This window comes from Gymnogyps californianus, chromosome 2, assembly GCF_018139145.2.
Source record: "Gymnogyps californianus isolate 813 chromosome 2, ASM1813914v2, whole genome shotgun sequence".
Taxonomy (NCBI): Eukaryota; Metazoa; Chordata; class Aves; order Accipitriformes; family Cathartidae; genus Gymnogyps; species Gymnogyps californianus.
In genome coordinates this window covers 7,757,845-7,782,278 of record NC_059472.1, presented here as the reverse complement: position 1 = coordinate 7,782,278, position 24,434 = coordinate 7,757,845, and the positions used below count along the sequence as shown (strand labels likewise).

Below are 24,434 nucleotides of genomic sequence, written 5' to 3'. Positions count from 1 at the left end.
CCCTTCAGGATAAAAACAGCCCCCAATACCTTCACAGGTTGCAGTCAAGGTAGGAAGTTTTGGCCTGGAGACATTCTAGCTGCACTAGTCACCAACAACTGGAAGCCCTTGTTATTTGCTGCTCAAGAATAACTTACTTTGCTTCATTAGTTTGCTTTTGCCAGAGAATAAATAAAGAATGTTTCATCTGCCCAAAATTGAGGCTATTTTCTTTTTACAGAAAGAAAAGGATGAGCAATTTCCTTTGAAAAATCTGCCAGTGTGTTTTGTAGCAAAACAGATCAAGATAAGATTTAGGAGTTCTAATGAGCTAACAGGTCAAAAACAGTTAATTTGAGTTTATACTCTGATCTGAGATGTTATTTTAAAAGGACATTAGAAAAGGCAATATTGCCGAAATAATGCCAATGTTAAAATTGTACCTAGCACATACAAACAGCAAAGGGTACGGACACTTGTGATGTCAGAGGTGAGACAGCTGGAGTAAAGGTCACTATGTATAGCTGAAAAATCCTACCACTGATGATAGTAAAAAAATAACCAGGTACTTTATCAAAGCAAGAGTTTCTGTGCTCTGTCAACAGATTCTAAGCCCATTTTAATTAGTCTTTGCCACAGAAGTTAAACTCTGCATCTCACTGAAATTAGAATAGTCATACCAGTTGTGTATCATAATCATAGACTGGACACAAAAGGGTAATAGAAAACTGGAGAAAAATCAATGGCAAATTTTGTCTACAAGTAGAATCAACAGGATATCATGCTAAGCAACTATAGCAAAAGCAAAAATCTAATTTTAACGCAAACACAAAACTCACATAAAGTTAGATAACTTGGACAAATGTATTACTTTGTATGCATGAGACATTCACCTTTGAAGAAAGTTAAAATATGCAGTTGGACTAGATGATCGTTATAGGTCCCTTCCAACTATTCTATTCTATCCTATCCTAAATGAATATTCACTGTTGTCTTTTTAAACAGCCTTCCTAGAGAGGTGGTCAATGCCCCAAGCCTGTCAGTGTTTAAGAGGCATTTGGACAATGCCCTTAACAACATGCTTTAACTTTTGGTCAGCCCTCAAGTGGTCAGACAGTTGGACTAGATGATCATTGTAGGCCCCTTCCAACTGAAAAAACTCTATTCTGTTCTGTTCTATTCTAAAACTCTGAGAGGCTGAATATATTCAAATTAATCTTAAAGCTAAATTTAAACAATGAACTCTCATACTCCAAAGACAGTCATTCACATAAAGTTCTGTAAAATAGTCTGGCATTTTTTATACAGTAAAACAAGCCATGCAGAAAAGCAGTCTTTAGATCTATCAAAAGAACAGGACAAAATTCAGGTTTCCCAAGTCACAGGATAGAAACACCTCTACAGGATCATCCTTCCTCACCTATGTGTGATACTTACCTATGTGGCCCATACCACTTCTCACTGGAAAACTGTAATCCTCTTTGTGAGAAACAGAACAGTTGCTTATGCAAAAGAAGCATTTCAGGGAGCTTAAGATCATCATTGGTGCAATAAACATTTTGACCGTTTTGAAAAAAATTAAAATACCTTGTCTGACTTTATTCTCAGTTTTGCTGCAACATGCTTTTTGTGTTAAAAGAAACAGACAATTCTATTCCATTTAAAATTAACACTGGGGATTACGAGTTGTTACCAATCAGGTCACAGGATGGAAACACACTGTTTCACAACACGCTTCAGATATTTTTCTTGGATATTTTCTTACCTCCATCTCCTTCTTCCTCTCCTTCATTTAAAACAATAATGCAGATATGTTTCCTCAGCTGACGTGTGTTGGAGAACTTCCGATTGCATTTCTTACATTCCAAGCTGCCTGGTGAGACTTCAGACAGTTCCGGTCCTTCTTCTGTCCCAGGCGGAGTTTCTTCACTTGGAACAGGGTTATTTTCTGCCACATCTTCATCTACACAAAACTTCTTAGTAGACCCTTTTGGTCTGCCCCTTTTCCTCTTCACTACAAGAAGCTCTGGAAAAGAAAGTTAAAGTTAAAAAGAAACTATAATTAAATTCCACAGCTAATTAGCTAATATCCATTTGATCTTTGAAAAATAGGAATAGTAAATGAAGTTTGAGAGCCTCTATCCCTAAAGCTTAAAAAAAGGTTAGCTTCACACAAAGTTATTTTTAAGCAGTGGTATTTGTTTGCATTTCTGCTAGCTGCAAAGCAGTAACATTTGTGTTACTGAGATCGGCAGATGTCAAAGTGCCACAGGTTTACAGAAATTACACTGCAAGCACTCTTTTAGATTGTTGTATAACTGTATCAGCATGCATATTCTACAAAGTTGCTCTGCTGTGTTCTAGCACTCTACAAAAAGCCTTTTTAATTTAAATTACTCTTAAAGAAATTGCTTAAGTATTGAGATGTATTCAGAGAAAAAGTTTCTCTTTTAAAACCAAAAGCTCATTGTCCTTTCAATAAACTGAACAATTACTCTCTAATATTTCCTGTGGTTCTTTATTGTTAGCGCTTTCTAGCCAAAAGTTGGTATAAAAAATTGTTGGCAACAAATAAATTCCAGAAGTCATGCAAAAAATGTTTCCTTAATGAGTATTTTGAATAATTAAAATCAGAAGTCATCCACAATTCTTAATAAATACAACATAACTTTACATTTCCATATTACTGTAGAGGAAACATTGATAAAATCAATGAGATGTAGGGAACATAGAAATGCACAACACTTCGCACTCGTATTTCCTGCTTAAGATTTCTCTCATCACTGCTGTAGTTACTTCAAAAGTCAACTTGCTATCATCTGCTCACAGATGTAACTGTTGACTTCACTGACCAAATCAATTAGCTCCCAAGAAAAATTTTAGTCAACAAAAGCAGATGCTCAGAGGGAAGGGGGGAAATTTCTGGATCGTGATCAAGTTATTTTAGATTTCATCCTAGCTGTAAGTTACTCCTATCTAATAGTTTAATACACTGAAAAGAATCGGTCTCTATGAGTTTCTATCTTTCTTGTTAATCTCAGAGGTTGCTTGATTGGTGTTTTACTTCTTTATACTGTGCTTCTTGAGGAATTATCCAATTGTTATTCTATAGATTTTAGTTATTTACTTTGAACTTGCTCTTCTGCAAGAAACTCTCAGTTCACAAACACCAAAGCATGGTAGCATTTAAATGATTTTTTTTGAGTCTGAGCAGACATCTGGTGAAGGATCATACCTACTCTGCGTAGAAGGAAAAATTAGCATGTGTCGAAAAGAGCTTGCCTGATGGTATATGGAGAAACAGGACAGAGTCAGGCTTCTTCCAGGCTTTTAGGATTCATTTTATCTGAGGTTAGACACTTGAGTTCTCAAATTAATTAATATTTGTCTTCTATATTGAAGGAACAGAGAAACTACTCTTCAGAGTGCAGTTCAGATCACATAGGGCCTGAATTGTCTCTGGATCCCAGGGTGACTAAGATCCCAGTTTAAGAACCTTCAGTTACGTGCAGTGAATTCCAGGTTTGAGAATTAAAAGGTAAAAGAGTTTGATACAGTCGTAATTGCAAAAAAACCCCAGAGTATAATGTGCATTAAAATGTGCTAAGCGAAATAGAACGGATATGAAGCACCTGTCAGTCATCATCTTTGTAATATCAGAGACAGACAAAGGACTGGTGCACACAAAAATTTTGCCAAGAACTCTGTTTTTAACGCTCAGAAAAAAAACCAAGCAAACTTAAATGTTGTGCATGTTTCAGCTTATGGTAGTCACAGCAAAGAAATCCCTTAAAATTTTTTTACACCAAAACATTTCCAAATCTTGAGACTTGTGCAAAAATAAAAAATAAAATTATTCTCCTCAGAACTTCATACTTTTACTGTTGGTTTGGGGTTTTTTTGTTTGGTTTTGGATTTCTTTTTTTTTTTTTTTTTGCACAGCACAAATGAGAGAAGTATGAAATGTGCCTTTTGCATTATAAGAGAGAACAAAATGTGACCTATGCATAATTTGTGTAACAGCAACATCTGCCTGGTACCCTTGGTTCCTCTTGACAAAAAAAATTCTAACATCATCCCACCAAAATGGATAGGACAAATCAACTCTAAATAGATCATGACCTAACTATGGGAAAGTGGCATCACTAAATAAAATTCAGCAGAGAGTACTGCTAATAAAATAACATTAGAGTAATAAACACATATTACTTGCCCAGCATTTTACTTGTTCACAGTACTTATAAAATCATTAATTTATTACTCAGGCAGAACAAAGAGCTCCATGAATAACTCAGCATTCACTCGTCTATACCAATTCTGGAGCAGCTACAGTGTTTACCAATACTTGGAAGAGAAACCATGCTTCCAAAGGACAAAAAAATGTTCATCTATCAGTCAATGAGTACTAAAAGGAAGTTGTAATTTCTAAGACTGTCATTCATCAATCACTTCTCCTTTTAGTGACAATACTGAATTACTACAAAGAAGGGTCCACTGAGAAAAAACTGTATATTATAAACTTTTAAAGTTTTATCTGCTGCAGATTCCATAACAGGAGGGAAAACATTGATGCCTTGAAAGAACTCTCAAAATTCCTATATTCAACTGTGACATACCCTATTTTTTTAAACAGAACACAGGAAATAATTGAATAGGACTTCAGAACAGACTACCCTCTTCTCCAATCAATCTGTGTGATAGGAAAGAAGAAATATTAAAGTATATCTAGAATACGGGTTGAAATCTATGTGAAAGTAACTTACCACGACATTCTTACTGACACCAGATGGCAAAGAGTTGGGCTACATAATCTGAAAAAGGTAGCACCATATGATCATAGCAGATGATGAAAACTATTCACCAAGAATAATGAAAAAGGTAGCTTATGAATATGTAACTTAACATATGAATATTTTACATAATTAGATTTGCAAAGTTGTTTTCTTAAAAGCTGCATATGTCTAATTTCTGTTGCTTCAGACCATAACAGTAATTACCTACTATTCTCATAAAAGTACAATGCATGCTTGCATTCGGTTTGTGTGGCAAGGTTTTGGTAGCGGAGGGCTACAGGGGTGGCTTCTGTGAGAAGCTGCTAGCAGCTTCCCCTGTGTCCGACAGAGCCAATGCCAGCCAGCTCCAAGACGGACCCGCCGCTGGCCAAGGCCGAGCCCATCAGCAACTGTGGCAGTGCCTCTGGGATAACATATTTAAGAAAGGGGAAAAGTTGCTGCGCAGCAGCAATTGCAGCCAGAGAGAGGAGTGAGATGTGAGAGAAACAACTCTGCAGACACCAAGGGCAGGGAAGAAGGAGGGGGAGGAGGTGCTCCACGCACCGGAGCAGAGATTCCCCTGCAGCCCGTGGGGAAGACCATGGTGAGGCAGGCTGTCCCCCTGCAGCCCATGGAGGTCCACGGTGGAGCAGATATCCACCTGCAGCCCGTGGAGGACCCCACGCCGGAGCAGGTGGATGTGCCTAAAGGAGGCTCTGACCCCGTGGGAAGCCCACGCTAGAGCAGGCTCCTGGCAGGACCTGTGGCCCCGTGGAGAGAGGAGCCCAGGCTGGAGCAGGTTTGCTGGCAGGACTTGTGACCCCACAGGGGACCCATGCTGGAGCAGTCTGTACCTGAAGGACTGCACCCCATGGAAGGAACCCACGCTGGAGCAGTTTGTGAAGACCTGTAGCCCATGGGAAGGACTCACGTTGGAGAAGTTCGTGGAGGACTGTCTCCCGTGGGAGGGACCCCACGCTGGAGTAGGGGAAGAGTGTGAGGAGTCCTCCCCCTGAGGAGGAAGGAGCAGCAGAAACAACGTGTGATGAACTGACCGCAACCCCCATTCCCCATCCCTCTGTGCTGCTCGGGGGAAGAGGTAGAGAATTCAGGAGTAAAGTTAAGCCCAGGAAGAAGGGAGGGGTGGGGGGAAGGTGTTTTAAGATTTGGTTTTATTTCTCATTATCCTACTCTGATTTGACTGGTAATAAAATTAAGCTAATTTCCCCAAGTCAAGTCTGTTTTGCCCATGATGGTAACGGCTGAGTGATCTCCCTGTCCTTATCTCAACCCACGAGCCTTTCGCTATATTTTCTCTCCCCTGTCCAGCTGAGGAGGGGAGTGATAGAGCGGCTTTGGTGGGCACCTGGCATCCAGCCAGGGTCAACCCACCACAACGCTTAACAACATACAATGCAGAAAGTGCAGATAGTCCCTGACACAAATGCAAAAAGAAATTTACAGAAGAGCCTTTTTACTAAAAGGAATAAGAATATGTTACAAAGTACCAGTCTCACTGTGCTCAGAAATACAATTTAGTGAAGGATAACGGGAAACAAAGATTTAAGAAAGGAAGATGCATTCTGCACGCCTGAGAAATTCATTGTGTACAGTTAAAATACAATTAGAATGGCATTTTGAAACTTGATGTAGATCTGATATTTATTCATCTTCCTCTGATGCACTGTTAATTTTAGGCATTGTGTGAAATAATGATCTGGTGCAATTTTTCCTCACCAACCATCTGAGGAGACAGCAGCTACAGCTGAATACTATATGACCATTATTAGAAATATCTTCTTATGTTGATGAAGTTAATATAGCTACTGAATTACTGCTGGTAAATAAATGAAGAAATATCACATGCATATGTTAATGATAAAAAAATTCTTTTAAGTATGATATTAGAGTGTTTTTTATTCATAAGCACATAGTTTTTAAAATCCAGAAATCATAACAACTGGAAAATCCTAGTAGTTGTGTTAACTAAGAGGTTTGCCAACGATATAAATCCATTGCTCAGTAAGGGTCTAAAAGAAGATATAATTACGAAGTCTGAATTATTTTCAACCCATTGCTAATATTACAAGGGATTGCAATTATAATCAGTTAAAAATTGAATGAATGTCACTTCTTCCACTGCAGAGTAAAATTGTTCTGTATAACTAATTCAACCTTTGACTACCAGATTGCTTTATTTACCAATGTCAATATCAAAGCACAGTTATAAATTATGAATCATGCCACTTCCTTTTTGGAATAGAACTATTAATATTATCTGAATCACAAGAAACAAGTTGGACAGACAACTCAAAAAGCACACCACCATTCCTAAGCCTCAAGACACACCTCCATCCATGGTGTCCTGGTTGCTTTCCACTGCTCTTACACAATCTTCCCACTGCTATTACACAGCTCAAATTAAAGCTGTAGGAAGCAGACTTTGCTATATTTGACATTTAAAATTAATGGACCAATGTCATCGTCCCCTATCACATCCCGAGTTTATCCACATCTGTCCTCCGATCTATTCTGCACTGAATGAAATTCAGGGTGGCAGTTGTACAGTGACCATTATAAAAACAAGCTATGTAAATCGTTCTATACACAATGCAGAATCATCACACCACACGTTTTATTAGAAAACTAAATGCCTTTAAAAAATACATTCCTCTCAATTTATGAATGTACCTTCTCCATCTTTGTTTACGTTTGTGGGTACTGTTAGCGGTTGGAGCGGAATAATGATGTCATCCACATTGGTCCCTTCTTCTGTATGCTTCTCAGAGACGTGAGACAATAGTTCGGATTGATTTGGTGAAAATAAGTTACAAAGCTTACACATGAAGATGGAATTGATCCCTGAAAAATAAGTTTAAAAACAAGGAGTTAATACTTCCAAATTTAAGTTGTTTATTTGCATTACCACTAGCTATTGAGATTTTGATTCAGCTAGCACAGTAACTATCAGTTAACTTAATACGCTTAACAGACAGTAGCAAGCTGAAACGAAGAATGTTACACCGTTAAATGAAGACGTTCATAATGAATCCCAAAATGAATTAATTTAAGAAATGGTTAAACTCCTACCCAGATCCTCACAGGGCAAAAAATTTCTTCTGGCTCAAATCTTAGAAATTTTTTTAACAAGACCCAAAAGGAAGCAGGATAGATTAAGACCTTTTTTTCCCTTCCAGCCTCAGACAATGTTACAATTTCACATTTTTTCAAACACATGGTAAAATTATTTAAGACATTAAGTCATTGTCCAGGTTTGTTGTTTATCATGTTAGTATAAATGCAAAACATTTTATCCTTTACAAAGCAGCTCTGAAATACAGCTGGGCTCCAAATCCTAATTTATGTTCACGGACCTCACTGTTCTTTCCTACATGTACTTAACCTTCCTACTTACCTCACCTAAGCGAGTCTAATTCTCTAATTACCTGTGTAAGTGCTGGAAACAAAAGAAGGAAGGAAGAATTAAATACCGTAAAAGAGAAAAGGGAATTTTTCCTTCATTATAGTAACATTTGTTAGAAAATAAATAGATTTTATAAAAAATGTATGCTTTGATGTGTCATTTTTGCCTTAGCACGTTACCATGAGCATACACTGTGAGTTAAAAATGTTAAGGGCATGGTTTCAGGGGTCATTATCCTTAGATGTGGCTCTGCCACTAATGAAAGAGTGGGGAGGAAGGTCAAAACATCTGCAGCGCTGCAGACCACAAAATTTTGCATCATATGACAGTCACAGCTACGCAATCACATTGACTTCCTTTCTCCTTCTGGCCATTCACTTCAGAGCTGTACAAACACAGAGTTTTTTCTTCTTTTATCCCAATACTTGAAAAAAATATCAGGCCTCATCTTGACCCATCTACGTGGATAAAAATGGGCAGGAATAGGAGGAAAATGTAAGGAGGGGAAAAAAAGCTTTGCTCTCAAAACAAAACATGTCATATCGGCCTCAGAGGCAATATTAACATTCAACATTAACAAAAACATCTAGTATTTCATATGCTTTGACATACAAGTTCTATGAAAAATTCCTGTTGATTAAAAAAAACCAAAAACCCAACAAACTAAACACCTTCAAAGCAGCAGCAAATGAAGAATTTAATTAAAACTTTCCTTGGTCAATGCTTTAAACAGAAATTTTACAGAACTTTTTAGACAAAACTTTGGGTTTTTTTTAATTCACAGGTACTAGAGCTGTGATGTGAAAGCAAAGCCACAAGAGAGTAAATAACAATAAAGAAGGGTTAATATAAAGTTAACAATTCAGAAAAACTCAGCCAAAAAAAACAGCTCACAAACTTTTGGCAAAGAGTTAATTCAGAAGACTTTGTTTGCTTTCTAAAACTGCTGTCATTTGTTTTAATGGTTTGATTTTCAACAGTCCCTGCTCCCTTCAGCATCCAATGAAACCTAGCAACAACCAGGAACCAATTTTAACAGCACGCTTGTTCTTCAGCTACATACATAAACTCCTGGCCCAGAGATGGGTTTCAATTGCTCCTCTCCCTCTGCCTCCCTAAGGAAAACTAGGGACATACGCTCACTGAAATCAAACTGGAACAACCAGTGCTATTTGAGGCACAAACCAAACCACAGATTAGCCAAGTAAGTACAGAAATCAAGTGATATTTTGTGAACTTTGGGATGAATCTGGGGGGAAGAGAACAGGGAAGCTGTATTTTGGGGCCCGTTTTCAAAACAATCCCAAGCAAAGATCACTACCTCTATTCAACATTATTCCCCTCCCTTCATGACACACTAAATATACGGTTCACCCCACTCAAGAAAAATCCATCTTTAAGGTGTTCTGAATCTTAAGAACAGCAGAGCTGGCTCTCTTTTACAGTTATTTGCACCTGAAACTATAACAAAAGCATCCTCATCTTCAGAAATAATACAACTACCTCAAAACTAAAAGGCAGAGTAGGCCTTCACCTCTTTTAAAACATCTCTGAAAAACAACTCAAATATTGTTCCTGTTTGAAATATACTCTATTACACACACAAGCAACTATGTAAAATGTGTAATACACTCAACGTGTTCTTAGGAGCTCAGTAGGGTTCCTTCTCAGGCATTCTGCTGTCTTGAGCACACACACATTTCTATTTTGATTGCAGTACGTTTCTAATGGAAATGTTCCTTTGAATCAGTTCCTTTGAACTAGTTCTGCTCTAGTTAGCATTATTCTTTTTTTTTTTTTTTAAAGTGAACGAAGCCTGTTATTGACCCAGTGGATGACAACTGTTCTCCCTAAATGTAAATGCACATTTAAGATGCACACTACAAAACCTATGAGCATTTGCCTAAAGGTTTAACTAACACTGAACATTGACATTCCATGATTTAGCTGACACTTCTATTTTGAGGTTTTGTTTGCCACTGTTTCTGCTTCATGACCTGCTAGCTGTTTTCCCTAAAAGTTCAGGCTCACTGCTTTGTGTCTCCCGTCTCCTCCTGCAACAGTTGTAATCAGTACTCACGCACCACTTTCTCTCTCACTGCTCCCAGTGAGGGCTTGGAGATGGACAGAAGAGCAAGAAGAATCCCCAAAAGTCTCTGTGGTTGTTTAAAGTGCCTGATTACACAAACCATCAAACAGAAGTAAAGCTCGAACAAAACCAGGAGTGAACAGACCAGGTGGCAGAGAACAGTACATTAGTGAAGGTGCAGAAAGCATCAGGAGAATATGCAGAAGATGCACGTGCTTTGCTCAGAGGTGAGATGGAAACAAAACTGAGTAAAGAAATTATTTTAGGAAGAACGGCTGCAAAAGGAGGTCAGATAGCAGAGGATAAACTGTGCTGATCACAGGCCTAAACAAGTAGATTAGGAGTAAGCAAACAATAATTGATTAACCAGTTGCTAATTAGGTGGTGTAGTAATAGAGCAATGAATTATAGCCAATTAAGTGTAAAAATCACATGAGCAATAAGTTAATTAACTATGCAGGGAATAAATGATTAATTAGTGAATAATTAATTATGTAGGAAATCAACAGAGCAATTAATTAGACAGCAATTAAATATGCAGAGAAAGAAAGGAACAGTAATCAAGTATGCAGGTAAACAAACAACAGGAATTCCAGCCAAAACCAATTTGGAACATTCCGTTCACTACACATGCTTTGTGTTAATTCATTATCTTCAGTTTGCCCATATAAACTGTGCTAAGTGTACACTGAAATAAATAATACCAGTTATTTTCTTCTTAAATGGAAAAGTGGAAAATTAAGCTATAATTTAAGTGAAGCCATTTCAATTTTTTTTTAATTCTTCCAAAGGTCTCAGCATATTTCTTAATTAGTCAATTTTTTTCTTTATACTGAGCATGTATACAGCAAAGGGAGATTAACAAATGGATTACTAAAAACAAATAGCAAATCGCAGACTAGGAAGCAGGCTCCCTTATTCCCAATCCCCTCCACAAAGCACAAAACAGTACCTGCGCTGTTTTGCTTTAAAGTTGGAGTGGGGAGAAGGGGGGAGAAAGAAGCACTTATCTTAAATACTTTTAATTTCAGTGATTTTTCTAAGGGAATCAGGTAATATATTATTGTCATATATACTTTCGATCATTGTACAACAAAAACTAGTCCAGAGTTAATTTTAACTAATCAAAACCTTTCATTTTGCATAAAAGGTAGGCTAGGGGTTGGGTATTGTTTTGTTTTATTTTTAAATAACTATTTTCACAAGAAACACAGAGCAAGGAAACAAATCTGTATTTATATGCCATTCCAATGTATCCAAAATTTTTCACCACTCTTTTCAATGCAGGCAACAGTTAAAAACTTCTGTAATAGCCTTTGAAGTTCTGCAACTGTTAAAAGGAACTAGAACTCCGTAGTTAAATACAAAAATAAAAATTCACTGGATGTGTATTGGCCTGTGGAATAACAAAGTTGATAGTATGCATACTTATGCACCTGGTCAACCTTCCTAAAATACACAGCAATAAAGTTCAGAATATGAATAACTATTTATTTCCTTCTAAACTTACAGTAGAGCTGAAACAAACCTTGCTGCCTCATCACCATCAAATCCTTGACAACAAGAACTTTCTGCAATTTAAAATCGTATACATCATTCTTAGACTAGGACTTTGTCTTGTTGGGGTTTTTTTCCGTAGTTTTTTTTTTTTTTTAATGACAATTAGGTATTTGTGACTGTATTACAGACAATTAGTAATGCTAATGGTGAAAGTGAAAAAAAGAATAAAGTATATTAAATCTAAAATATTTCCTCCCATCTTCAGCATATGTAATATAATCTTTATTCTCAGTTTAGTAACTCCTTTATCTCTCAACTTATACTAGTGTTTGTTTCCAATTCTCCCCCCCTCCCCCTTCCTATCATGCATTTTTAACCTTCCCCTTTCTGTCTCCTGCATCTCTTACGCCATGCTCCCTACCAGACTCTCTCTTCTCTCTCCCTGTTCCTTACTACGCACTTCCAAGCTTTCAACATAACTACTCATGTTAACTTGTACTTCTGTTTCCAACCTCCCTTTTCCTTGCAGCTACAAGAACTTTGCCCCTCTCTGTTGAGGCCTGGTTGGAATCCAACAGTACTCGTTCTTAGCTTAAAATCTTAAAGGTAAACGTAGCTTCCAGGTTTCACAAGATGTAGACAGGTCAGATCTAAAGCTACCACAGTCTTCAACGGGCATATTATACCATATGGCTACCAGACACTGTCCTACTGAATCTTGCCAGAAGATTCGGGTATTCTTAACTCAGATTAAGTAAGAAACTATATCTTTATTTCCAGGGTTAACACCCAGTTACACCACAGAGAAAACCAGCATGTCTCTTCTCCAGCAGTACTTCTTCCTGTGAAGACACAATTTAAGCCACTGATTTGCCATTTTCTACCCTAGCAAAACAGCTAGAGGATCTCCATGCACTTAGCCACAGACGTGGTTCCTCACACGCTTGATCCTAAACTCCCTTTGCTTCTATCTTCCTATCTACAAGCACATCAAGGTTTGCAAAAAAAAGGCCTTGTGGTGGTGGCAGTTTCTTTACAGAACTTGCTAGAATTATCAGAAACACAAACACCTGCCTTCAGCTCAGAATCATGTCCTTGGGTCTATTCTCCCTCTCCTAGTTCCACAACACTGGCTCCTTCTCCAGCGTCTGGCTGCATTTCCAGTTTGTTACACGTCACCTAACTCCCTGCTCCAGTTCACCGGCAGCTCAGCAAGAGCTAACAGGGAGCGGTGCAGCAGGGAGCACACAGCAGCCCAGACGCTCAGTCGCTTCACCTGATGTGCAGGTCCACAGGACCGCTTACTCTTCACCACTAGAGTTTTCCAACTCTGGAGTAAGTCATGTCATAGCATGCAGCATTTGTTGCAAATCCAATTATTAAGTGAAAAGTTTGTTTTGGTTTTTTAATGTTCTCTGTATGAAAGCTCTTAAAAACAACTGTATGAAAGTTCTCCTTCTGTTGTGCATCCAAGGTACAGCCAGGAAACAGAATGTAGTGAGCCAAGAATGAGATGAGAAACATCAACTTCTTAAATAAGATTTTAGTCTTTTTTATCATTTATAAGGGTATGTGGAAGGTGAAAGTCTGCTTCATTAAGGCTATCTGATCAAGAATATTTTCAATGCAAAGGAGGTCAATAAGTTAATGGGATAAATGATGAACAAGAACACACAGAGTCACAAACCCGGCAAACAAGAGATAACAGTGACAATGCCAAGGACCAAAAGTCTCCAGTTACTAATTGATGGGACACCAAGAAACTGCAGGCACAGCTTTGGAGAAGGCCACCTGGACTTTGTAACTGGTAAGAAAAGGGAAACCAGAGGAACAGAAAGATTTGGGATATCTGAGGAACGCCTGTGGGACTATGTGTATTTGGTCTACATGGCAAGGTTTTGGTAGCAAAGGGGAGGCTGCAGGGATGGCTTCTGTGAGAACACACCAGGAGCTGCCCCCATGTCAGAGAGCGCCAGTTCCAGCTGGCTCCAAGATGGACCCGCCACTGCCCAAAGCTGAGTCCATCAGTGATGTTGGTAGTGTCTCTGTGATAACATATTTAAGAAAGAGTAAAAAACATTACACAGGAGATGGGAGAGAGGAGTGAGAAAAATGAGAGAAACAGCCCTGTAGACACCAAGATCAGAGAAGAAGGAGGGGGAGGAAGTGCTCCAGCTGCCGGAGTAGAGATTCCCGTGCTGCTTGTGGAGACCATGGTGAGGCAGGCTGTCCCCCTGCAGCCCATGGAGGTCCATGGTGGAACAGATATCCACTCTGCAGCCCATGGAGGACCTCACGCCAAAGCAAGCAGATGTGCCCTGAAGGAAGCCGCAACACATGGAGAGGAGCCCACGCAGCAGCAGGCTCCTGGCAGGCACCACGGCCCACGGAGGGGAGTCCACACAGGAGCAGGTTTTCTGTCAGGACCTGTGGGGGACCCACGCTGGAGCAGTCCGTTCCTGAAGGACTGTAACCTGTGGAAAGGACTCATGCTGGAGCAGCTTGTGAAGAACTGCAGCCCATGGGAAGGACCCATGCTAAAGCAGTTTGTGAAGGACTGTCTCCTGTGGGTGGAACCCCATGCTGGAGCAGGGGAAGAGCATGAGGAGGAAGGAGCAGCAGAGTCAAAGTGTTACGAGCTGATCACAACCCCCATTCACCGTCCCCACCTCCAGCCACTGGGATGGGACCGCTGCGTGTCCCAGGCGCAGCTACTGGGGGCACTGGGGTGAGCGAGGTAAGGGGCTCAGCACCAGCAGCTGGAGTGGGATCACAGGTCATAGCTGGTGCCAGCTACTGGGCGGGGGGGGGACACAAGTGTCTGCATCTTCCCCAAACCTGCTGTGTGGGTGCAGGTGTCGTATCGGATGGACAGAGGGGCCATGCCGGTACCTGGGAGATCTGCGAATGTGCGTGTGCTTGTGAATCTAGAGAGTGCTATGTGTGTGCACTAGTGAACTTCAATCTCTACCAGCCGAAGAGGAGGACTTGGCTGTCTCTACTTATGTTTTATGTGAGTCCTATACGTAGGCGCTGTTGAAGGCAGTGCCTCCCATGTTGGTGTCTCACGCGTGCGGTGTGTGCAGTGTGTCTCTGGGATACATACTCAGCTTTGCCGCCGGTTGAATCTGCAAGCGGGAAAGCAGCAGCCAGGTCCATCAGCCTGTGACAGGGGCTCCCCCAGGATACCCCCCACAATGTTGTTGCTGATCTTTCTCCAATAAGTTGTACTTCCTTAAGGTGTGCTACTCTCCAAGCCCGTACCTATAAAAACAGCTATGCTTGTGGACCAAGGAGAAGCAAATCCTACAGTCCCAGCTAAATATACCTCAGCACTGGGCTATATTCAGAGATAACTGCCTAAAATCCAGCACTAATTTCAAAATATTCCTAAAACAATTACTTATTCTTATAAAAACTCCCGATATCTAACACCTTAACAATGTCTACAACTGGCTAACACAAAAGTTACAATGCAATCAGAAACAGATTGTAGTTTCATCTACCGGCAAAGCATAGCACTGCATTGCTGTCCAACAAGCTTATAAAAAAAGAGGTTTTTATGTTACTTCAGTACCCGACTTCCTCTCTGTCTTGCCATTGCTCTCCTCCTGCACTATGTTATCTTGAAATCTGCAATTGTTAGATCACAGCTCCATTAACTACAAGCTGTCTTTATTCAACGGACTTAAATTTTCCATTTAATACCAAACATGATAATAATACGCTAACATGAGAATTACTGAGAAAATACAAGGGTTTTTGTTGAAATCTCAAGTGCAATAAAAAGTGGGCACAATTCTTCCAATAAAACTATTGTTTTTAATAAAGAACTCTTCATACACAAATGCTGAGCATGTAAGATATTAAAGTGTCTAAGAACAATAAAAGACTTTTCCTTGACAGCTTCTTTAGGTAGAAGTATTGAAATTGTGAGATAACAGTTAATATGAAAGCAACACGTAAAAAGCCAATAATTTGTGTTTAACACAAGCAACATTATTTCTCAGTGAAAAAATGGTTTGAACTGAACATAAAATAATTCTTTTTCTCACATACAGAATATTTTCTTAGACATCAGATCTTATTCCTCTGTGCATGTTAAGAGATTTTTTTCATTTTCAATGCTATTTCAAATATACAAAATTTTCAAAAACATGTTATAATGTATCTCTGATTTTTATTGCTTCACTGGAGGGACACTTTTTGCTGTTGTTTTTTTTTTACTTAAAATCTACTTTAATCTGTTTAAAAAAGAAATCAAAATATTTTTAAAAATACTGTGAAATGTATGATTATGTGTTTTTAATACCTTCAAGTAATGAGTACTATTTCATAATTTCAGTAAAATGTAAGTAGCTGTCAGCTGCATTTTTCTCTCTTACAAAAAAGAATCTTTAAATGAATGTAAGTTCTTATTACATACACTTTAACCTCAGAAGGCTATATTTAGCCATAGATTTATTCCTTAAACCTCTTCCTTGACCTTATAACATTTTAGTTATCATTTTAATACAGATGCTGGTATAAGCTAATTTTATTTCTCTTCATTTGATGGAGTAAAAAAATTAAATAAATCATTACTTTTTTCCTGCTATTTTCTCTATTTTAATTCACCAAGAAATTAATATGCAAGATTATGGCATATCTCCAAATCAAAAGCATTATCCTCAGTAAGCAGTAAGGAAAAAAGTATATAAAACCCGCCACTATTTACTACCATTAGAACAGCAGCATCACAAGAATCTCACGTTCAAAACTAACAAATTAACTGTACTAAAAGCAGCAGGCGAGAGAGAACAGAAAGCTATTTTAAGGGCTTCCTTCATCTGAATTTGAACTATTCTGAACAGTAAGCAACTATTTTTTAATTCACCAGCATAGGATGACCACTGTGACAAAAGCCACAATACAGAATACATTCAATCAAAGAAAAGGAGCACCTGACCACCTCTGTTCTCACTTTTAGTGGCTAATTAAAATCAGGACAACTTAATTATCATTAGTTAAATGCCACAAACATTTTTTATTTTAACATTAAGGAAGACAGTTATAGCAACGTTGATATAGGATGCATTCCTGCAAAAACTAAAAGATGATACTAAAATCAATACCGCTTAATATGGTTTTATGGAAAACCTAATCATATACATTCAACATTTTTTCTAACAAGCCCACAAGTTTAGTTTACAAGGTAAACTACATCTACAGAGGCTCTCAGACATTACAGAGAGGTACACAGTATATAAGACTAAATTACACTGCAGTTTATGAATGTTTCTGATTAAGAAATAAACTGCATTTAAAAATCTATACAATACAAATATACTAGGACAGAGAAAACAAAAGCAGGGGGGAAAAAAAGCACTAGGTTAAGGCGCTTGGGACATGAATGCATGGCGGTGCTGTTCTGAGCAGAACTACGTTGACAGTTTTGTATATACCCAAGGGAACATCACAAATTGAGAAAAAATACAGAGGAGCATCGGGCTTCATCCAACCCCAAATTTAAGAGATTATGAAAATGTTTTTAAAATAAAGATTGAAGGGTAGGTGACAAGTGCAAAAGACCACAAAGATCAAGGTGATTCACTTTGCAGTGGTAAAATCATGAAGACTATTTTCAAATGAAGGATGACACAGAAGTTAGTAAAATTTTAACAGGAAACAAGGAACAGTTGAAACAAATTGTTGGGTTTGTTTTCTATTTCTTCGTAGTTCCTTTTAAAAAGATAAATCTACATACTACTACAATAATGCAAGAAGCCCAATGAGATGTCAAAATCAGAATGCCTAGCTGTAGACAAGGATTATTGACAGACATGCATTCAAACAAGTTTCTGAAAAATACTGTTGTAATGCCAGTGGGACACTACCTACAGAAAGTAGGAGGTATTGTTTGTGAAGCAATGCCATCTGTTAGAAGCAGCTTAGGGTCAAATCTGATTAACAGGCTATTTTAACAAGTAACAGAATCCCTGAGGAATGAAATACTTGCATTGTACAGAAAAGCACAGTGTTAGGACTACATGAGCAACAGTCTGACCACAATGGTAAGAATGACTGTGACACACTGAGGGGGATAAAAGAGGTTACAAAGACAGAAACAACAATATATGGTAGGCGTCAATTACCCTTATGCAGATTGGTTAAATGTCAGGTCAGGACAGGATGCCAAGATTAAATGTTTAGACACCATTAATGGCTGCTTCACCCATCAAGCAGTCAGGGAAATCACATGAGAAGAAACAGTTCTTGACTTTATCAGAAGTAAAACACAGGACCCCATTCAAAGTGACACCACTTGAGAGTTACTCTGTAACCGTGATTAAAGAAGTACTCAAAAATCCTTTAAAAGAGTGATGAAGAGCCAAATGTTTGTGTTTAACTTCAACAATGTGAACTATATAAAGATAAAAAGCATCTTTAACAAAACAAAAACAAACCACAAAAAGGACTAAAAAGGTTCCAAGAAAAGTTAAATCCTTGAAAGCAGCATGAAGGCTATTTAAAAGCATCATATTTGATGCTAATCATCAAAGAAGATTTTAGAAAGGAGAAGAAAAAAAAAACCTAGCACAGCTAAATAGCATTGAAAGGAAGCTTTAGTAGAAGAAAACTTCGTTATAAAAGTTTTGTCAAACGACAAAAACAAAAAAAGATTGGAAATTGTGTCAAATTAAATGTAAAAACACAGTAAGGCAGGTCAACAAGGATAATTTTTCAACTTGAAAAATAAGAAGCAGAATGCAGCAATTTTCTTAAAACACCTCAACAGTAACAGGCCTGCCTGAAAGCCTGTGTAGTAAAAAGTAATCTGAGTATGGAAAAGGCCCTTCAAAGAACGTGAGCCCATAGCAAAACAAGCTTTCCAATTTGCTGTCGCTCTATAAAGGTTTGGAGAGGTTTTCTATGAAAGATCTCTCAATCATGGCAAACACTTGAAAGACAGTCTCAAAACGAAGCTAAGAACTGCACTACTGAAAAACAAAACCTTACAGTTATAACAGACAGTCCTATAAAACAGATGGTCCTATAACGTGCAGACCTATAAAAACCAGAAAAGAAGATTACTGCTGCAAACATCCACACTGGGCTTACATCTTTGGATATTGTTCCTCTAACTTGAAAAAATAAAAAACTAAATTAATAATAATAATAATAATCATCGTCATTGTTAAAGGGTACAGATATAAGGACAATCAACAACACAGCACAGTTCCATACAAGAAGCAGTTAAATAAATTAGAATTTTTCTGCCTGGAAAGGATGGAACTGAGGAGCGGAGAAAAGGCAAAGCGTAAAATGAAGAACTACAAAATCACATGTGTCATGGAGGAGATGAACAGCAAATGATCGCTCTGAAACTCCTGTCTGCTCCTTTAAGTGACCTCTGCCTGCTGCTGCACTGGGAGAAACAGAGAACATGAAAGGAGGCAGTTCTTCATATAACTGTAAGATGGGTACATGTTCGCTTGGTGTTAAAAATTCTTGGAAGGAAAGTCCCTCAAGAACTAGTAAGTGAGTGGAAAGACACTACTCGGGGCTCAGCAAGCCCATAAGAAGGCCTAAGAGAGTATTCTGGACAAACATCACTGTGTGCTTGCCCTGTTCTTACACTTCTCTATTTAGACATCCATCATGAGTCACTGTTAGAGACATGACGTGTCAGGCATGCCACAAAATTAAGATCCAGATCATTGATACTTTCTTAGATTTTCTTTAAGTCGCAGTAAGAGCACTACACAATGTAGACTTTAACGCAGCTCAGTTACTCTAGCATTCAAATACTATAATATTTCACCAACATGACACAGTAGGTCTGAAAATCTCCAAATACTTGACATAAAGACATCATTATCTCCAATACAAAGGTAGAGAAACAGACTAGTAACTGGCTAGAGTTCTGCCTTTTGGTTAACTTGAGTTACTGGAAGACTAAGTATCCAGATTACATTGACTGGCTTCAGACTTGTCTAAGATATTACCAGAAACCAGAACCCGCCTCATGCCACATGATGAAACAGCCGCCCCAACAGGAAAAGGGCACAAGGCTCTTAACTCTCTTCTTTGTCTGAAGCGTGCCCTCACACTCTCACCGTAACCCAAACATACTGTATTTAGCTAGTCTGTTATTAGATTTGTCAAAAGAAACTTGTGTTTAAAACTACTGAAGTTTAACTAATGAAGGCAAATAAAGGCATATGTATTTTTTTTCTTTTACACACACCAGCTTTACAAATGCTCCTGGAAAAAGTTACAGTAAAGTTCTTCAAAAGATGACAACCGCCTACACACATTTATGTTGGCTAGAATATACAAAATTCAGAACTGGATTAAAAAAGATGTTCTAATAACTAGGAAAAGAAATTATTTGCAGCAGTTTAGAATAATCAGTTTATCAAACATATAAACAAGGTAGCTTTTCCATCATTTAAAAAAAAAAAAAGCCGTAATAGATGTGCTTATAGTAAAGACACTGTCTTTTTTAATGTTTTAAGATTGCCCTCATGTGGCTAAATGCAACACTGCTGAAGTTACCACTAAAATACACTATCGTACAATATCGTAGCGTAAGCCACCCTACCAGAGACACCGAAAACACTCGGAACCTCTCAAAGAATAAGCACGAACTACGTGATCAGCCACCGACTTCAGGATGCCCTGGCTGAAATGCTCCAAACCTGATTTTTGGAAGCACACAAAACAGAAACGCATCTGAAGTCAGATACAGTTCAGCAGTCGCAGCATCAAACATACCGGACACTCGTGACAGTTCTGGGTTCAATTACCCTCAGAACACTTTTTATTAAGACAAGTGTGCTTGAATAAATACAAATTTATTAGTAGCGATAGTAGTAGTAGTAGTAAGAGAATTAATTTCTCATCTAAAGTTGGATCAGAGAATATAAAGCATTCGTGGAATGCTTTTACAATAGTACTTAAATAATACAGCACCTGTTAGATATTCTGCTATTCAGATACAAGTTATTCTCCTGATGATAGTGCTATTCTCTTTGGCATAAAATCCTGTTTGAGTTGTAAACTAATTGTCTGTAAATACTTCACAGGAGAGCTAGAAATAACTTAGGATTCTAAAAATTGTTCTCTCAGGGACTGACAACCAAAAGCCAAATTTGAGTATACAGGGTAATTAACTAGCGTTAAATTATTGCAACATCACTTCGCAAACTTGTACTGCAACGAACACATACCGATTGTGAAATGCAGAAAACATGTACGCAATATTACTATGGCTATCACGTCTGCGTAATTTCACTTATATGTGTAATCCCCATGAAAGTCAGGCCAATATAAGGCACATAAAGGACTGAGATGACAATGCAGCAGAAACACCTAACTTTAACTTGTTATGTCCCTCCTGCAGCTGAACTCTTACGCTCTTGAGCTACAACTATTTACACAAGCTGTCAAAGGAAAGCATGAGTGTTTTAAATCCAGATGTGCATTAGTTCAACACAAATAGTACACAGCCCGGCAGCTGCTCTTTTCCAGGTGTTCCCCGACACGCTCCTCAACAGGAGCGACAGGACAGGCAGCCGGGGGACCTCGGGCTCCCGCGCCGGGGCTGCCCCAGCCCTCCGGCGCCCTCCCAGGCACCACCTGGAGACCCCCGACCGCGGAGGGACCTGCTCGTCCCGGCGGGCCGTGGCCGCCTCCTCCGCAGGGGGACCGCTCTGAGGCAGCCCCGGCGCCTCCCCACACGCACACGGCGGCCCGCGGCCCCCCCTCACCCCGCCGTGGGGCGCCCCCCGGCCTAGGCCCCGGTCCCCCGGGGGAGGCAGCTCCACAACCCCCCCCAGGGCGCCCGGCAGCCGCTGCCCCCCAGCCCCCTTTTGCCGCCAGCGGAGGCGCGACGACGGTCGGGGCTGGGGGAACAGCAGCCGACCCGCCGGTGAGGGAACTACTTCTCGTGCGGATGGAGCGTGACAATAGACTCTCGCCGGAACTACTTCCCCCCCCCCACGGTCAGCGCCGGCTCTCCTGTAAGAGGATCCGTGCGCGCTCCCCCGCCCTCCCCGGCCCGCCGCTTGCGGCCGGCCCCGCGCCGCCCCGCTCACCTGCAGCCGCAGCCTCCATAACCGCGGCGGGGAAGGGGCGGGGGGGGGCAGCGGGGGAGCTGACCGAAAGCCGAGCGGCGCGGCCTGGTTTGAAAAGAAAAGGGGGGGGGGGAAGGAAGGGAAAAACAAAAATCACTTCCGCGCCAGCGGGCCGGGCTCACGCGGGCCGCGCCGAGGCCCCGCGGGCTTCCCCCTTTGGTAAAGAAAATATTATTTTAATCGGTGGGGGCGGCGGGGGCGAGACTGGCCGGGCGGCGGGGTATGGCGAATCTGCCGCGTCCGACACGGCGGCTTCTTCCTCCGCGACGTCGCACAGAGAGCGCGAGGGCAGGGAGGGGGAGAGGGCGGGGCGCGAGGGCAGGGAGGGAGCGCACGCGCCGCCCCACGGCTGAGCCGCGGCCGTCGGACGGCGCCTGCGCAGTGGCGGCGTCGCGTCCTCCTCTCGGCGGCAACCTGGCGCTTCCGGGTTTCCTCAGCCGCGGCCGCCGTGGTGCCGCCGGCCGTGACGGGCTGGGATCCCGGCGGGACCAGGGCTTGGGGACATGGAGGCGAGGGGGGTACTGCCGTCATCGCCCAGGCCGCGGTTGGCCCGAGGCTCTGCCTGCTGGGGTGAAGTCTTCGTGCCCCTCTCCGCCGCGCGGGCCCGGAGCAGCCACATCCCTGCCCCGGGACCCTGAGAAGGATGGGACTTGCACAGTTCGTACTGACACAGCCCTTCGGTACCAAAGTCGTTTTAACTTACCACCAATAATTACAAACGTGTGTCTTAATGAACCTGGTACATCTGCGTATTTACTGCAAGATAATTGGACAAGCTTGGAGGAAAATACAATTTCCACCGTATTAATAAGTCCATAAACAAACACTGATGACTTGTAGTTCAGATGGATATTTAGCCTCATTTCTAAGACCATGCGTGTTTTATAAGTTAATTTTTCAGAAGTTTTACATTTGCCTTTGAGAGCAGTATACCAACATGTATCAAGAGTCTGGTGAATCACATAATTTAATACCCAAAATCATCATGTAGGAACTGGATCAAAAAAACTATTTCTTCAGCTTTTTTTTTTCCTTAATAGGGGCTTGAAGACAGGTACGTCCGTGACACAGCACAACCAGTGCCACTGGAATACTCATCCACTTCTGCCTCTTGTTTTTCTGTTTTTTTCTGTTTTATTTCTACACTAACAAACACTGAAAATCAGTTTTATCACTTTCACTCTTAAATCATCACAAGTGTTGCATGTATTCAATATTAATTAATTTAGTGTTGAATTCCATAATGTCTGTTACTGTGGTTAATTTCAGTACAAATGACTCTGTAGGAAACTCATTATCCTTCCCAAACATTAACAGTATTATAATTTTTTTTTGTCATACTGCATATGTACTCAATTAAGTGTAAAGAGTAAAAACTGTGAAAACAATAATTCATTTCAGTATTAATTACAGTAATAAACCTAAATAATTTCCTGTTGTAAGAGAAATAATGCATAAATATTAACTGAGAAATAGCTTATAAAAATATTTTTTAAACATCACTGCTTATATCTCATTGTGACAAGTAAAATTCAGCCACAGGCAGAAGGCCACAAAACCTATGTATAGTCCGACAAAACAGTTTTTAACCTAGAAAAGATCTATATGATGATTCATATCATAAATATTGACTCCAGAACCCCAAACCTGATTGACCACAGCTCTGGGCCTGAGCCACCTCTGCCATCACTTGGGCATTTTCTGACCATTTGTGCTGTACTCCACTGTAACGTTACCAGTGCAGCCTTGGTGATCATCCTGCTGCGGTGGAAGCAGCCTCTCTACTACCACCCCATCTCAAAAAAAAAAAGTGGGGACTAATGTCTGCAATTTTCCTCTTTCTCTCTTTTTTTTTTTTTCTTTTTCCCTCCCTAGCTGCCTCTGCCAGATGCTGAACTAACGAGGATCTTTATCCTAACAGCCAGCCTCACAGTTTTACCCCATGCTTTTTTCTTGGAAGAGTCTTTTGGCCCGGGCAGAAAAATCCATCACGTATAAGGGCTCATTGAAGCAAACGCCTTCAGATCAGATGTAAGAGAAGACAACAAACTACAGCCCTGCCGCCAAAAGGAAGGCCGGACCCTGGTATTTAACTCACCGGGACATACGGGAAGCAGCAGTCAAGGATCTAGCAGGGGTGGGAGCGCAGAGATTTCTAACAGAAACGTTAAGATGAGTACCAATGGAAGCAGAAGAAGCGGAAGAGGGGCCTATGCTCAGCAGGTCATTGCTACCATGGCACATCTACGCAGAGCTCCTCAAGACAGCCAGATGAGGAAAGCAGAGGGCAGACAGCACCCAGAGAGGACACGAGACAGTAACTCAGCAGTGTTGCCGATGACTCACGGGGTGGGGCAAGATGAACGCGCAAAAGATGAAAATTACTGTCAGCTCCTAAACAGCACAAAAGCCGCATCCAAACAGCAAGCTTGCCAGTCAAGGAACAACAGGAGGCGTGATGTTGGGGACTCAGTGGCCTGTGTCCCTTGTCCTCCGTGTCACCACAAGTAATTCTGGGCAGACTACCTGAACAAACATCCTTGGTGCTT

The 24,434-nt window shown here is 40.4% G+C and overlaps 1 protein-coding gene across 1 annotated transcript in view; it reads right to left on the bottom strand.

Moving 5' to 3' along the window:
* The window catches only part of ZFAT (zinc finger and AT-hook domain containing), a 96,299-nt gene extending 74,411 nt beyond the window's left edge, over positions 1-21,888 (bottom strand). The window contains exons 1-3 of the mRNA XM_050892331.1: positions 21,847-21,888; positions 7,443-7,613; positions 1,745-2,005 (exon numbers count right to left, since the gene is read on the bottom strand). Of these exons, the coding sequence (XP_050748288.1) occupies positions 1,745-2,005; positions 7,443-7,613; positions 21,847-21,865 (451 nt within the window). The 5' untranslated portion in view covers positions 21,866-21,888. The remainder of the gene's footprint in view (positions 1-1,744; positions 2,006-7,442; positions 7,614-21,846) is intronic.
* Between the last annotated feature and the right edge of the window lie 2,546 nt (positions 21,889-24,434).